The sequence below is a fragment of the Pteropus alecto genome, unplaced genomic scaffold (genome assembly GCF_000325575.1).
Source record: "Pteropus alecto unplaced genomic scaffold, ASM32557v1 scaffold71, whole genome shotgun sequence".
Taxonomy (NCBI): Eukaryota; Metazoa; Chordata; class Mammalia; order Chiroptera; family Pteropodidae; genus Pteropus; species Pteropus alecto.
This window is the reverse complement of record NW_006433024.1, coordinates 12,628,923-12,645,304: the sequence shown is the minus strand read 5'-3', so window position 1 is coordinate 12,645,304 and position 16,382 is coordinate 12,628,923. Positions and strand designations below refer to the sequence as shown.

The 16,382-nt window shown below is 36.2% G+C and overlaps 2 protein-coding genes across 3 annotated transcripts in view; one reads left to right on the top strand and one right to left on the bottom strand.

The window, feature by feature from the left end:
- The window catches only part of CUNH11orf74 (chromosome unknown C11orf74 homolog), a 59,285-nt gene extending 47,485 nt beyond the window's left edge, over positions 1 to 11,800 (bottom strand). Inside the window, exon 1 of one of the 2 annotated variants that reach the window (XM_025044161.1) lies at positions 11,586 to 11,800. The gene's annotated coding sequence lies outside the window, so the exon portion shown is untranslated. The remainder of the gene's footprint in view (positions 1 to 11,585) is intronic. The other variant, XM_006908041.3, reaches the window with a different exon arrangement.
- Positions 7,637 to 13,940, top strand: RAG2 (recombination activating 2). The gene is made up of 2 exons (XM_006908043.2): positions 7,637 to 7,852; positions 12,035 to 13,940. Exon 2 carries the CDS (start codon positions 12,067 to 12,069, stop codon positions 13,648 to 13,650), a length of 1,584 nt encoding a protein of 527 aa, XP_006908105.1. The 5' UTR covers positions 7,637 to 7,852; positions 12,035 to 12,066; the 3' UTR covers positions 13,651 to 13,940.
- Positions 13,941 to 16,382: the final 2,442 nt, after the last annotated feature.

Sequence of the window (16,382 nt, the reverse complement as noted above, 5' to 3'; positions counted from 1 at the left end):
AGACAAAGAAAAAGAAAAAAAAAAACAGATCTATTTCCTTTTCTAAAGAGGATTATAATCTATGCATTCAGTACAGGACTCTGCTTTTGTAACAGGAATGACTCTGATGACCTGTTTCTGGATTATTTTTGAATTAGAGCAATATGAAATGGAATGACAGCATTTTAAAATAAAAGGTATACTAGGAATAGGAACAAAAAAAACATGTCAAGGCAAAATAGTGGGTGGATTTTAGAAAGGAAGTTAAAATATATAGACAATCTTTTTAGGAATAGGACTAGGCAAAGCATTCTTAGGCTTGACACCAAAAGCATAATCCATAAGAGGAAAACTGGATAAATCAAACCTCAGCAAATTAAAAACTTGGCTCCGTGAAAGATCCTGTTAAGATGAAAAGACAAATTACAGGCAGAGAGAAAATTTTTATAAATCACATGTCCAACAAAGGACTAGCATATAGAATGTAAAAAAGCATTCTCAAAACTCAACATTAAAGAAAAATCCAATCTAAAAAGGACGAAAGACACATTTCAACAAAAAAAAATGTATAAATGGCAAATAATCTCATGAAATGATATTCAATATTAGTCATTAGAGAAATGCAAATTAAAATGACAATGAGATACCACCACACACTTAGAAATGGCTAAAATGAAAAATTATGATAGCACCAAATGCTGACAGGGATGCAGAAAGACTGACTAACTTATACATTGCTAGTGGCAATGCAAAATGATTCAGCTACTCTGAAAAACACTTTGGCAGTTCCTTGCAAAACTAAAAATGGACTTACTAATTAAACTGACAATTGCACTCTTGATATTTATCCCAGAGAAATACTTATTAGTATGCAAAAATTTGTACACAAATGTTCATAGCTGCTGTATTCATAATAGTCCAAAACAAAAAACGACTCAAATGTCCTTTAATGGGTGAATGATTAAACAAACTGTTGTACATCCATACCATGGAATATTATTCAGCAATAAAAAGGAACAAACTATTGATTCACACAATAACTTGGATGAACCTCAAAGACATTATATGAAATTTTAAAAAGCCAATCTCAAAAGGCTCTATGTACATACTGCATGATTCTATTTATGTAACATTTAAGAAATGACATATTTAAAGAGATGGAGAACAAATTAGTGGTTGCTGGGGTTAGAAAGGAGGGGAGGAGATAGATATGAATATAAATGGGGGTATTATGAGTCTTGTAATGATGGTTCATCTTAATTGTGGTGGTGGTTATATAAGGCTACACATGTGATATAGTTGAATTAATCGCACATACAAATGAGTGTATATATAACTGGTGAAATCTGAATATGTCTGTGCATTCTACCAATGCCGATTTCCCGAGTTTTAATAGTGCAGTTATAAAAGATGTTAACATTGCAAAAGGCTAGACCAAGGTTGCATGGAATCTCCCTGTACATTTCTTTGCAACGTCGTGTTAACCTATAATTATTTCTAAGTTAAAAGTTTAAAAATGGGGAAAGGGAAGCAGGAGAAGAGTAAAGCAATTAAGGCAAAAGAGATTTAGGAAAAGAAAATTATCACTAAAAGTTTTACCAAGAATGTTGGAATTCAGGCATGTTGATTGCCTTCCCACTGTAGAAAGCTCTGGGGGATGGGAATAATATTAATCTATAAAATTACATGTTTAAGCAGAAACTTTCCTCTTGAAAAATTTGCTTCCCTTTTCTACTCATCCAAGCTACTGTAATGAGGTTTCTTGAGGCTATCATTCATTAAGCCTTGCTGTTCATCAGCAGATTGTATAAAATCAATTTTATTTCTCCAAAATACACTCTTCCTCCAAGCTGTTTAAGTCAATCTAGAAATGTCTGCTTGACTCACTGAGGCAGGTCAACTGAATATTAGACTGTTTTCAATTACACAGCTATTAATTCCGTTAAACAAAGAAAAATGCAAGCAGCAAAGCATTCAAACTTCCTCTCCCTGCTCGCTCCCTGTCTTTTTTAAAAACCAGATTACCTGTGGACATGGAATCTGAAGGATATACCCATAAGACAAATTCCAGAAAATCCATTGTTTTGGAAGTCAAGAAGACTACCCTTTCACCATTATTTTCGTTTCTTTTATTTGCTTTTTTGAAAAATTTAGAGCTGTGGGCAACCACAAGTAAATACCCTACCTTCACCCCTCTAACAGAACTCCTACTCACATGATCTATAGACTAGTACATTTATCAAGGAAAACGTACAGTACATGAACATGTCAAGCATGTTCAAAACTGATCTACTGTCTTCGGGAATGTGATCAACTACACCAGCAAGTTCTGGATGGTAACAGTGAATGTTTCAGTGAACATTTTTCCAAGGTCCCTAATAAGGCTGGGACTCCATTAGGTAGTGGAATCTGAGTCAAGTTTATAGCTCTATAACCATGCAATAGTATTTTAGTCATAAAAGAGTTTTTCGCTCATTATAATCCCAGCTTCACAAGGGATGCAATGTCCCATTAATGCTTATTTTATCTGTATTGCATAACAACTATTATATGAAGGCATCCACTCTTTACAGTTATCCCCTTCGATCCAGCTTCCTGAGCCTGTCAGCCACCTGCACAATACCCAGTACTTTTACAATATCAGAAAGCCTCCTTTAAAGCAAAACCTGCACAGCTAGTTAGAAGCAGGTGTAGACCAACCGAACCAAATCACCTTTGTTTGCAGGAATTCATTTCTAAGTGTTTTAAAATGCCAGCTCTTGCAAATAAAATTGACCTTTTCATTTGACATTCTTAAAAGAAATAAGATTTTAAAGATGTATTTCCCAACTATTTTTAATTCTAAATTCCTGCGAATGTGATTATGAATGGGCTTTAAGAAGTAATATAGTGGTTCCCTAGCTTCCAATTACTCTCAGCATTTTATTTGCAATTTTGCCTCGATGTACACAACACAACACACACATAATTTATTTTCACCAACATGGTTTCTATACTCAAAAGTAGAAATTAAAAAACACAAATTCCTTCCTTCTCTAAAAATAAAATCTCAAGAGAATTTTCTTGGTAGTACGACATTGTAAAACACCTCTGAACTTTTTTTTCGCTTTACAGCAAAGAGTCCACCTTACATCAGAGAACACGGAACATAGGAAAATACCAGTCATTCTGGTCAGGTGATGATATTTAACTAATTGCTTTAAATAAAAAACCTGTCATTTGTCATGTTTTCTCTTGACAAGCCATCATTAACTGTAGATTGCTTCCCTCTATATATTTCCTTTTCCTTCCTCTTTGCTCCTCTTTGCCAGTTGACTCCTATTGTGGGATTTGCTCAACAAGCCAAACATCTCCCTTTCCTGTACTATTTATATTATTACAAATCAGCCACTTATAAAAAATTTTAAATAGTCTATGCCTATCCAAATGCTATCAAAAGTCACCGCTGACCGTATTTCAAACACTTATTAACTCATTGGGCAACAATGTAATTTAAGTTGTTTCTCTATTTATAAAATGGAGATGGTAATGCTTGAGAGGTGCATTGGACTTCTTGATAAAACTGTCATGAGTTCACAGAAGAGTGTTTCTTGCCTGCCTCACCTGAACCTACCACATATACACACACCTGCAGCTGTGTTACCCTTGGCAAGTTATTTAACTTTTCTGGCCTTAAGTAGTCTGAATGTAAAACTAAAGGGATTGAACTTGAAGCTGCGTTCCATCTCTGACAGTCTATTTTTCTCCAATTATGCTTCCTTTTTTGTTCAATTATACATCGGTATATCTCATTACCTTTATCTCCCCTGTGGAACAAAAATTATTTTATTCTGTAATTACACTGACTTGTATCTTTTAATTGTCCACTATTTCTTAGATTAAAGGTAGGAGAAGACAATATATTTCAGTATGAGTCTGAATTTGATTCTGTCTCAAGGTTTGAGAATGGGCTGAGTAACCTGTAATTGTGATTTTGGTGAAACTTTAAGAACTTTAAGGGTGAATGGGGGAATGTGGGAAGAATGCGAGGCACATTAATCCACAATCGAAAGTTGCTTCACCCTACTATCATGTACGTTCCTTAAGGCCTACGTGGTTTTTGTTCTATTTCTCCACCTGACTATACATAGTGGATGCTCAATAAATACTACTTACTATTTCACATTTTGTTTCTATGCTGAGCACTTTGGCAGATTGGGACTTTGACTGAGACCACTGCAAGTCTATTGCTCTCCTAATGGTATAGTAAGGGCTCAGAGTTTTAAAACCCCTGTCCAAATGAGTCACTAATTTCTAGTTTCTTCAGGAGACAACTAATCCATTCTGCAACAAACTGCCTATTTTTCTTTTTTTTTTTTTTCCGTGTTAGTAAAATGCAAAGGCTAAAACACTTACCTAAACCTACCCATGGTTTCTGCGTGTACTTATTTTGTATTTACTGGGGAGATATCCAATATTTCAACTTTAGAAGAGATCTCATTGATGCTGGAATTTCAAGTACCATAATCATTATATAACATCATAAACAGGTGAGGGAAATAATCCAATACTCTTTTGCAGACAAAGAAAGAGTAGTCATGAAAGCAATTAGAAAAGATGATGATGCTTTTTTTAAAGGATGGACCAACATTTTAAATGATGAGAATCAGCCAAACAACTGAGCTACTCATCAGTTTTCAAAAAACTGAAAGTATATCCTAAAATTTTGCAAAATGAAAATGGTCACTTATCCAAACATATTTATAGCATCATCATCATTAGACAAGATTTAATGTGTACACTCTTTATACCAGACACTTTATATCCATTAATCCTCACAATAAGGCAGGTATTGTCCCAGGAAACTGAACCTCTGAAAGGTCATTTGGCTAGTAAGTAGCAGAACAACTGAGACCCAAATCCAAATCTGTCTACCTCTGAGCACTGAATTCTATCATCTAGGCCACACAGATAATCATCAAATGACCAACAGTGGTGGATGATCAGATAAACTGTGTTACATTTACTTACTAAAATTTCAGGCAACTACTAAAAAATACAAAGATGAAAATAAAATACACACTGCATAGAGTATAAGAAATAATGTTATTATATTAAAAGCTAAAATAAAATTTAAATGCATTCTCATAATTAGATAAAATGTGTATAATTTGGGTAAACAAGTAGAGCACAAAGAAATGAAAAATTTTATGGTTAGGTGATAGGCTTAATGGGTGGAATACATTTTTCTTGATGTAACTGTTTTTAATCAATTGTTTTTAAAATACGTCAGCTACAGTAATCAAGACAATGCGGTATTGGTGAAAGAACAGGCAAATGCATCAATCAAACAGAATAGAAAGCCCAGAAATAGACCAACATCAATATAGTTAACTGATCTTTGATAAAGGAGCAAAGGCAACACAATGTAGCATAGATAGTCTTTTCAACAAATGATTCTGGTACAATGGGACATCCACATGCATAAAGACGAATCTAATCACAGACCTAACACCCTTCAAAAGAATTAACTTGAAATAGATCATAGACCTAAACAGAAAACGGAAAACCATAAAGTTCCTAGGAGATAACATAGAAAAAAAGCTAGATGATCTTGGGTATGACAACAACTTTTTAGATACAACACTAAAGACATGATCCATGAAATAAATAATTGATAAGCTGGGCTTCATTAAAAGTAAAAACCTCTGCTCTGTGAAAGACGCTGAGAAGAGAATAAAAAGAAAAGCCACAGACTGAGGGAAAATATTTACAAGACACATCTGATAAAGGACTGTTATGCAAAATACACAAAGAACTCATAAAATTCAGCAATAAGAAAACAATCTGATCTAAAAAAATGGACCAAAGACCTTAACTAAGACACCTCACCAAGGATATACAGATGACAAATAAGCACCTATAAAGATACTCCACATCATACTCATCAGGGAAATGCAAATTAAAACAACAGTGAGATACCATTACACATCTATTAGGATGGCCAAAATCCAGAACACGGACAACACCAAATGCTGACAAGGATATGCAGCAACAGGAACTCTCATTCATTTCTGGTGGGAAAGCAAAATCAAACAGCCACTTTGGAAGACAGTTTGGCATTTTCTTACAAAACTAAACATGCACTTATCATATGATACTTCTTGGTATTTACTCGAAAAAGCTAAAAACATGTCCACACACAAACCTGCGCATGGATGTTTATAGCAGCTTTATTCATAAACGTCAAAACCTGGAAACAACCAAGATGTCTTTCAGTAGGAGAATGGATAAATCACCTGTGGTACAACCAGACAATGAAATATTATTCAGTGCTAAAAAGAAATGAGCTATCGAGCCAGGAAAAGACATGAGGAACCTTAAATGCATATGACTCAGTGAAAGAAGCTAATCTAAAAAGGCTACATACTGTGTGATTCTAACTACAGGCATACCTCGTTTTATTGCACTTCACAGGTTTTGCATTTTTAACAAATCAAAACCGAGACCTTCCACCAGCAAAATGATTATGACTTGCTTTATTGCGATACTTGCTTTATTACGGTGGTCTGAAACTGAAACTGCAATATCTCCAAGGTTTACCTGTATTTGACATTTTGGAAAAGGTAAAACTATGGAAACACTAAAAGGACAGGTGGTTGCCGGGAGTTAGGGGAAAGGGAGAGATGAATTGGCAGAGCACAGAATATTTTTAGGGCAGTGAACCTCTGCTGTATGAGACTATAATTGTGAATACACGTCATTTTACCTTTGTCCAGAGCCATACAACACCAAGAGTGAATCCTGATGTAAAATATGGACTTTGGGTGATAACGTGTCATTCACCAACGATAACAAATGTACCTCTGGTGGGTGATGTTGTTACTGAGAGAGACTAGTCATGAGTGGCGCAGGAGGTATATGACAAATCTCTGTAAATTCCATTTGATTTTGTTGTAAACCTAACACTGTTCTAAAAAATAAAGTCTATTTAAAAAATTAAGTCAACCTTTGCCTTCTTTGGTTATGAAACTTCTGGATGGGAGAGAAGGAGGCCACCAATAGAGTTTTTGTTATTGAGACCACTGGAATATCTTTCTTGGCTGAGCACTCTAAAGACATTATCTCATTTAACCTTTTTGCAACCATCTTTTGAGGTAAATATTTCTATTATACCCATTTCAGAGATGGGGAAATAGAGGCTTGGGGATTAAGTTGACTCATCTGGAAAATGGCAGAGCTGGCAGAGAAAACCAGGTCAGCTTGACTCCAAAGCCAAACTGTCTTAATCATTCCACTATACAATATTACACAGCAGCAACCTGATATAAAGTTGGCAGTGGGCCTCCAATAATTAGAATCTCTTCTGAGACTTGCATTAAAGAAAATGAGACCACTGAAGAGCAATTCAAGGTCAAAACGACTGACATTGGTATCAGTGGTCTCTGCTTTAGAAAAAAGAATTTCCCATTTGATTCATAATAGTATTCATTTAAATCAAAGTAATTATGTTCATTTTCTTCTGTGTTCTTCTAAACTGGTTAAATAAAATTATAAATCAGGTTTCAACCAGATTTTTCTTTTGTCTTTACAGATAAAAAGCAGACTGTTTTTCCATTGTTTGCCAGTAAGGAAATAGTTAAACCTTGACGGTACACCCTAGTGGATTTCTCTCTCAACCATCTAAAGAAAAAAAAGGTCACAGTCAGTTACTCCCTTTAGATCAGTGTTCACTGGAACATCTGTAGGCACACGTACACACTCTCTCTACCGTCAGCCTCTGCTTGCCACAGTCAGAGTGGGCAGTCAGTGAATCTTCCCCAAGTGCTGACATTTAATACCTCGTTTAACGGCAAAGATTCAGAGAGGGGTGAGTAGCCCCTCTGGCCTTCAGGTAGGTCCAATATCTTCATTTCTACCAAAGCTAAAAGATGGGCGCCTACATTTGTCAACTTCAAGAGATAGATGATGGCCCCTTTAGCAGCATGTTAGTTAACAGGTGGATTGGGTGTCCAGAGGGGAAGGTATGATATAGAATTTGGAAACTATGGGGCTCTCTAGTTGCAAGCTGCTACAAGGATTTAATTCCTGTGGCATCAGAGCCCCTGTATTAATCTTAGTGCATAAATGCTTCTCTGCCATAAGTATCAGAAGAATGACCTAATTCTGGTTTTACTGCCAGCAAAAAATAATAATAATAATAAAATAATGTATGCCTCAAATCTGATTAACTGTGCAAGATATGGTTAATTCATGCACTAAATGAACTGCAGTTACATGAGGTTACCTGCTATTTTGGAGAAATCAGGAAAATATTGGCAACACTGATCAGTAAGTTTTCATGCTTCAGAGTACAGTACTTTACTTTGAAGGGAAAAAGAGTCAGTTCAGACACAGGAAACTACAAACCCAGACCTCACACTATTAGTCCTCTTTTGATTCTCAACTATGCCCTAGCTTCACAGTGCATAAACGAAAATCTCCCTGCTGAGAAAAGTTAGCATGGGGTTGGGAAATTTGTATAAATTTATTGGGCCTATATTTCTGTCTTTTAAATAGAATCTTTAATGTGTTGACTTTGAAACTTCCTTCAGTTGAAGAACAGTGTCTTCTTTTTCAAAATCTGTTTTTATCTAGCCTATTTAAAGAAAGTAGATTTTTTTTAGTTTTAGTATAACCTTTTAAAAATTCTTACCACCTAGGAAGACCAGGTGCTGTAGGTGTAAAACAATAAAAAAAAAAAAAAATAAGGATTGTAAGGTGACAAGGTTCTTGCAATCTGTGAGGTCAACCAAAGGTTGCCTTGCCTAAAATAAATAAATAAATAAATAAATAAATAAATAAATAAACAAACAAACAAACAAATAAATACTCTTACAAAAAAGACATGACTCATATAGTCATATTAATATCATGGAAAATATACAACAGTCTACTACAGTGAAAATATATTTAATAAAGCAAAAGTTTAAAAACTAAATATGTCAAAATAATGTAAAAATACATTCAGTGTTTCTGTTTGCCCCTTAAATATATAAGTCATCTGGTCATGGTTTAAAATGGGTAACCTAAACATTAAATATACAAATATTTGAACTGTGTTACAAGAGGAGATGTCATGTTAACAGTAATAACCTTTAGCACTGTTTTTAGGGCCCTGAAATTATGAGGTGTGCCAACAGCAGGAAATCAAAGGAACAAAGCAGAAAACTTTAGGGATCCAAACTAAGCTACAAAAAAATGAGTAGTATTCCTTGTGTCTTGACAAAGAAAATGTTTCTGTCTAATCCACAATGATCCTATTTTCACTTAAGAGAAGCCAAAATCCCAATGACAACCTTAAAATGAAGCCAATAGGCTACAATGAAAATATATTTTTAAAGTTTGCTGTCTAAAATTAAATGTTCTTGGTGTATGTTCACCCATTACGATGTGGAATCCATTAGCCCTATATTTCTCATCTTATATCCCAATAACAGTCTTCCTAAGCTCTCCCTCCACTCCAAAGTGGGCAACTCTGACAATCATCACACAGTATGCTGAGTGTAATTACTTATGGTTTTCATTTACTGAATTTAGGGTCAATAGTATTTCCTTTTAGTTCCTATAGAGAGCATTTTCTTAGTTGCACAGATGCCTTCTTTTATGTATACATAAAAGAAGGCCATGAATAAAGAAAACACTTGCCCACGTTATTTCATAAGCAAGGCAAGTTACACTGAACCTACAAACCACTATGGTCTGACGAGGAGACAGGCTCGCTTTCATAATTTTAGTAATGGTCTGTCTCATTCACCATTTTTCACTTGGTTTAATAATCTACAAGATGATTATTAAAATATCACTCTTTGAGAAATCTCCCAAACTAAAACTAATAAGTAGAAGAGAATATTAGGAATTAATTACACTTGATCGACAGAAGTGCTTCAAAGAGAAAAGCCCCACCAACACCTCATTACACTGCCTATAGATCCTAAGTGGTCCAAGGAAACTTTGCAGTATCAACTAACATTTATGAGATATTTCTGTGCTATGTGATTTACATGAGTTTTTCCATTTATTCTTCAAAATAACCAATGAATAAGTACTAATAGTATCCCCATTTTACAGAAAAGAACAAAGAGAAAATAACTTGCCCAAAATAGTTACACAGCAACTAAGCTTTAGAGCCCAGATTTGGACTCAGACACTTCAACTTCAGAGTCTGCATATTTAATGAGGGCTTCAGAAAGGGTAACAAAAAGAATAAAATATTTCCTGTTATTTAAATCACCACCAGCACCTCTGTTGTATATATTTATCCAATTCTCATTATTCTAAAAAATTATTAATCCATACCCACTGACCAGATTCCCAGATCCTAAAGCCTAATAGTCTCCAACATTATAAAAATCATCTGCCATGACTGGCAGGTATTGTGTATTTAACAACCTTACTTTTGATAAGTTCAAGCATAATCATAATAACTATCACTTATTTAGCCTTGTGCTAAGTCGTTTCTTTACATGCGTTAATTTACTAACCATCACTTACGTCAACCTATAAAGTAAAATCATTATCTTATTTTACAGATGAGGAAACTGAGGCAGAGAGAGATTAAATTACTTGCCCAAATTTATGTAGTCAGTAACAACCAGGATTTAAATACAGCCAATCAGCTTTCAGAGTCTATACTCAGCCACTGTTTTATACTATTTTTGAAGCATAGTAACAATTTACTCTTAAAAGTCAGAGAATCTGTGCTATTTTGTTTCTTTTAATCATTGGTGCCTAGGACTTCACTCTGCAAAGAGAGAGTTTATGTATCATTAAGGCTCATGACATCTCTCTAAGGTAGGTGATAATAAAAGTAAAACTTTATCAAGCTTACTTCATCTAGTAAACACCTTCTTAAAAAATATTATAATATAAATATTAAATCCTGAGTAATTCTGACACCTGTTTGCTTAATGCCTGCTTACTACAGTTACTAAAGAATTACTTCAAATTTGGGGGGCTGGAAAGAGCCTGAAATAATAGCCACTAACTCTATTTTCCTAAAGGGAGAGAGTGCAAAGAAGTGAGAGGGAGAGGAAAGGAACGAGAGGGAGGAATAAGGAGAAAGAGGAAGAAAGAGAGGCGTTTATGAATCTCTTCTGCTCCCCTAAAAGAACCTTATGAACAGAGCAAAAGCAGTTGAGCAAACAAAGGGCCTTTTATGTGGCACTCGCTAGAGTTTATTTACTGTATTTTCAAGACTAAATATAGGAGTGGTAAAAAAATCATTATCAAGTAATTTCTCCCCTTCACTCCAGATATTTCGAGACTGGATCTTTCGGTTCTGCAGAATAGTTGCGGCTATTTTAAACCTCGGTTCCCCCCTTAACCCCGCGCCCCAGCAATTCTGAGCGGAGCTCCACAGCGTCCAGGCAGGAGTCTGCAACCACACTAGGCCCGGCGTCCTTCAGGCTGCGGTTTCCAGGCAACCCGACTCTAGCTAGAAGCGGTGGTGCTTCCTACTAGGTCACCAGTCTGAGAGTCCCCGGGAGAAGCACTGGCCACACCTGGGTAGAGGGCTGCCTGCAGCCCCTCCAGCGGCTGCAGCCTTCCCGCAACCCGGATGTTGGGTCTGCGTCCGCCACTCTCACCTCCCAGTCCCTAGTTTTTCGGCTCGGCTCCCATCTAGTCACTTGGCACTTCTGGCGTCTTTATTCAGAGACATCCTAGGAGTTTCCCTTCCTGGAGCAACAAAGACAAACTATCGTAGCCACACATCCCATGGAGGATGGATTCCTAGGCAATGTAGTTCTTTCTGATGACGAGTGGTGAGTCCTTTAAGGAAAAAGGACTACAACTCCCAGAAATCTAAGGGAGGATAGTCCTTGTCTAAAACGTGCCCCAGCTGCTTGGATTGCGTTAGACAAGAAGGTTCTGTGGCTCTTTGCTTACCAAGGCGCCTGGATTTTGCTAATTCAGTCCCACTGCAGGCTTGGAGGATAACTTTTTTTTGAAACATGCTTTCTGTATGTTTCAAACACAATGATATATAAGAAGAGATATAGTAAGTCAATTTTTTTTTTTTTTATAATTCTTTCAGGTAAAAGATCTACACAGCCACGATCAGAAAATATGTCACTACAGATGATAACAGTCAGTAATAACATAGCCTTAATTCAACCGGGCTTCTCACTGATGAATTTTGATGGCCAACTTTTCTTCTTTGGCCAAAAAGGCTGGCCCAAGAGGTCCTGCCCTACTGGAGTATTCCATTTTGATGTGAAGCATAACCAACTCAAACTGAAGCCTACAGTTTTCTCTAAGGATTCCTGCTACCTTCCTCCTCTTCGCTACCCAGCCACTTGCATGTTCAAAGGCAGCGTAGAGCCTGAAAAGTATCAATACATTATCCATGGAGGGAAAACACCAAACAATGAGCTTTCAAATAAAATTTATGTCATGTCTATTGTGTGTAAGACCAACAAAAAAGTTACCTTTCGCTGCACTGAGAAAGACCTGGTAGGAGATGTCCCTGAAGCCAGATATGGTCATTCCATCGACGTGGTGTATAGCCGGGGGAAGAGTGTGGGTGTTCTCTTTGGAGGACGAGCATACATACCATCTGCTCAAAGAACCACAGAAAAATGGAACAGCGTAGCTGACTGCCTGCCCCATGTTTTCCTGCTGGATTTTGAATTTGGGTGCTCTACGGCGTACATTCTTCCAGAACTTCAGGATGGGCTGTCTTTTCATGTCTCCATTGCCAGAAACGATACCATTTATATTTTAGGAGGGCATTCACTTGCCAATAACGTCCGCCCTGCCAACCTATATAGAATAAGGGTCGATCTCCCCTTGGGTAGCCCAGCTGTGAACTGCACAGTTTTACCAGGAGGAATCTCTGTCTCCAGTGCAATCCTGACTCAAACAAATAAGGATGAATTTGTTATTGTGGGTGGCTATCAGCTTGAAAATCAGAAAAGAATGGTCTGCAATATCGTCTCTTTCGAAGACAATAAGATAGCAATTCGTGAGATGGAGACCCCGGATTGGACCCCGGATATTAAGCACAGCAAGATATGGTTTGGAAGTAACATGGGAAATGGAACTGTTTTCCTCGGCATACCAGGAGACAATAAGCAGGTTGTTTCAGAAACATTCTATTTCTATATGTTGAAATGTGCTGAAGATGACATAAATGAAGATCAGAAAACATTCACAAATAGTCAGACATCAACAGAAGACCCAGGGGACTCCACTCCTTTTGAAGACTCAGAAGAATTTTGTTTCAGTGCAGAAGCAAATAGTTTTGATGGTGATGATGAATTTGATATCTATAACGAAGATGATGAGGAAGATGAATCTGAGACCGGCTACTGGATTACATGCTGCTCTACTTGTGATGTGGATATCAACACTTGGGTACCATTTTATTCAACCGAGCTAAACAAACCTGCCATGATCTATTGCTCCCATGGAGATGGGCACTGGGTCCACGCCCAGTGCATGGATCTGGCAGAACGCACACTCATTCATCTGTCAGAAGGAAGCAACAAGTATTACTGCAATGAGCATGTGGAGATAGCAAGAGCACTGCAAACCCCTAAAAGAGTCCCACCCTTAAAGAAGCCTCCACTGAAATCGCTCCATAAAAAGGGTTCTGGGAAAATTCTTACTCCTGCCAAGAAATCCTTTCTTAGAAGGTTGTTTGATTAGTTTTGCAAAAGCCTTTAAGATTCAAGTGCATTGGATTTTTAAACCTGTTTTGAAGAACCATAACACTGATAAAATTACATTTCTATTTTCATTTATTGATAATGTCTGTTTTCTTTTAGTGATATGAATTCAGTGCCAGTAAAAAGTGCTTATAATACAATGCTAAATACTTGAAGATATTTTACTCCAAGATATCTTAAATGAGAATTTCTGATCTGAATTTTGTTATTCAAGGAATCTTAAATACAGAAGCAATAATAATAATCAAGATAGATAGATAGATAGATAGATAGATAGATAGATAGATAGATAGATAGACAGACAGACTCCATTGACACAAAGGCATAGAAGAGGAACCTGCATAAAGTTTGATAGATAGATAGATAGATAGATAGATAGACAGACTCCATTGACACAAAGGCATAGAAGAGCTGCATAAAGTTGGTTGCCTTTTCTCAAGTTATCTGCATGCACTTTCTTTAAAGGATCTCCCACCATATGGTGTACAAATGATGAACCAAAGCCAGTCACTTAAACTGATTCTTGAAGAGATTTAATGAAAACTGAAGTTCACTGATACTCAGCATTCTGAAAAAAGATGAATGAAAGTATGCTAAAGAAGGACCACAAAATAAATCTCATGGAGAAGAATAGTATTATTTATTTCCCCCAAATAATAAAAGTTCAAGGAATTTCCTTGAGTTAACAAGTAGAAGATTGCAAATGGGGAAAAATTAATTTGTGTATGTGTCTAGTTAATATGCGGAGTTTGCTGCCAATGAAAATTATAAAATCAGTGAGCTTACTAAGGTTCAATTAAATACTTTCTAGAATGAAAGTCAAAAAGACTGTTAATTTTGAGGCTTCAAGACATCAATTGATAAATAGATGACCTTAGAAAAAAATATCTTCCTTCCTGGAGTATTTTTCTGGAAAAGCATTTTACATTATCCTAAGAGTCTAAGCCATAACATCTTATTCATCAGTCTTCACCGAGAGTTCACAATGTGTGATGCACTATTGCAAAATTTTGGGAAACATGAACCATACAGGAGATAAAACCCTAGAACGTAAGGTCTTCTCTAAGTATTCCATGCCTTAAATACTAAAATTAACTCGAATAAATTAAATCATGTTCACTTTGTTTCAGTAATGTTGTTTGATGAATATTCCTTTTGAACGATTTGCTGTACCATTGTGTTTTTTTGTTTTGTTTTGTTTTTGTTGTTGTTTCTATCACTTATCTAAAATTAATAAAATATTAAAATGCCTTCTGTTTATATTGATTTACTCCAATTATTAACATTCATAGTTACCCAACTAAGGCAAAATTACACTATTTAATATTCTCAGGCTCACTCTACTTTGATTTCTTTATATCTGTTAGTAGAAATTGACATAAGTTAGAACTAAAATAGGATTCAAAAGAGTTATTCTCTCTAAAGATAGATACATTCCCTTATCTTGATTTGTCTACAGTGACTCAGTGGCTAAGGAATTAATACTATATTTGATTTGTAGTCAATGAAGTCAAGATGTGATAATCTAAATGATTTAATTCTGACCTCACTGGGTTCTATAGTTAAACTCATCTCACCAGCGTAGCTACTTTGTGTGTGTGTGTGTGTGTGTGTGTGTGTGTGTGATGTTTGTATGTGGTGTGCTTCAAGAGCAAGTACTTTGGTCTTACCAAATATTTGAGTAAAAATCAGTTTTTTTAAGTCACTCATCAATGAGTTCATCAGGTGTGACTTTAAGATAATGATGCTTCTTTTTTAATAAGCATACACAGACATTCAAATGAACCACATTAGAGGAGTACTCTCTTATTCCAACAATATACTGCTTTTGCCTAAAACATTTCTAGGCTCACATTTTAATCACCTTCAGAGCCTATGGTTCATTCCTTTGGAGATATTTAACAGTTATTCCTGTTCCTTCATTAGAGATGGAGTTGGTTTCTGAAAACAGACAAATGTCATCCAAAGCCTAGTAGGCTGTAACTGAGTATTATATTACCACTTTAGGTCAAAAGGAAGTCTGAATACAAGCTAACAAAATGAGTTTTCTGATATGGCTCATAAATAGGTCCTAAAGATAAGTCCCAAAACTGTTTACACAAGAATAATATCAATAAATAAGTATATGGCTTTCCAAGGCGACCGTTTTAAGGAACTGTAGTCATCTATAAGTACTAATGAGTTTAATATGTTATAAGAAGGGAAAGCATAATTAAAAAGAAATAGTTGGCCTAAAAGTTCTGGAATAAGATGAAGCTTGTGACGTTTGAGGATCTGAAAGAAGGTCAATCTGGTCAAAACACAGCAAAGAACGGGGTGTGGAGCAGCCTGAGCCTGGAGAGGTAAGCAGGGGTCAGGGCCCACTGATTTTCATCAGTAAAATAAGGTCATTCATATCATTTTGACTTGCCCTCTCCTCCTTAGTGAACCTCTGTTTCATTATTCCCTTCACATTTTGTGCTGAATTGCCAAAAATGCTGAACTGATAACATTTTTAGTGAGCACCCCTAGGTGTTTCAGTACTAAGAGATTTTGAGCAACTCATTCCCTCTGCAGGGCATACCTACCCTCATCACTAGCTTCTGCTACAACATCCACATTCCCACCTAGCCTGAGGTCGCCAGCTTTGAAGATGACTCCAAGTTATACTTCAGCCTTAACCACAAGGCGTCATTAGGTCTAGCGCGCTCGCTCTCTCTCTCCCTCCTCTCC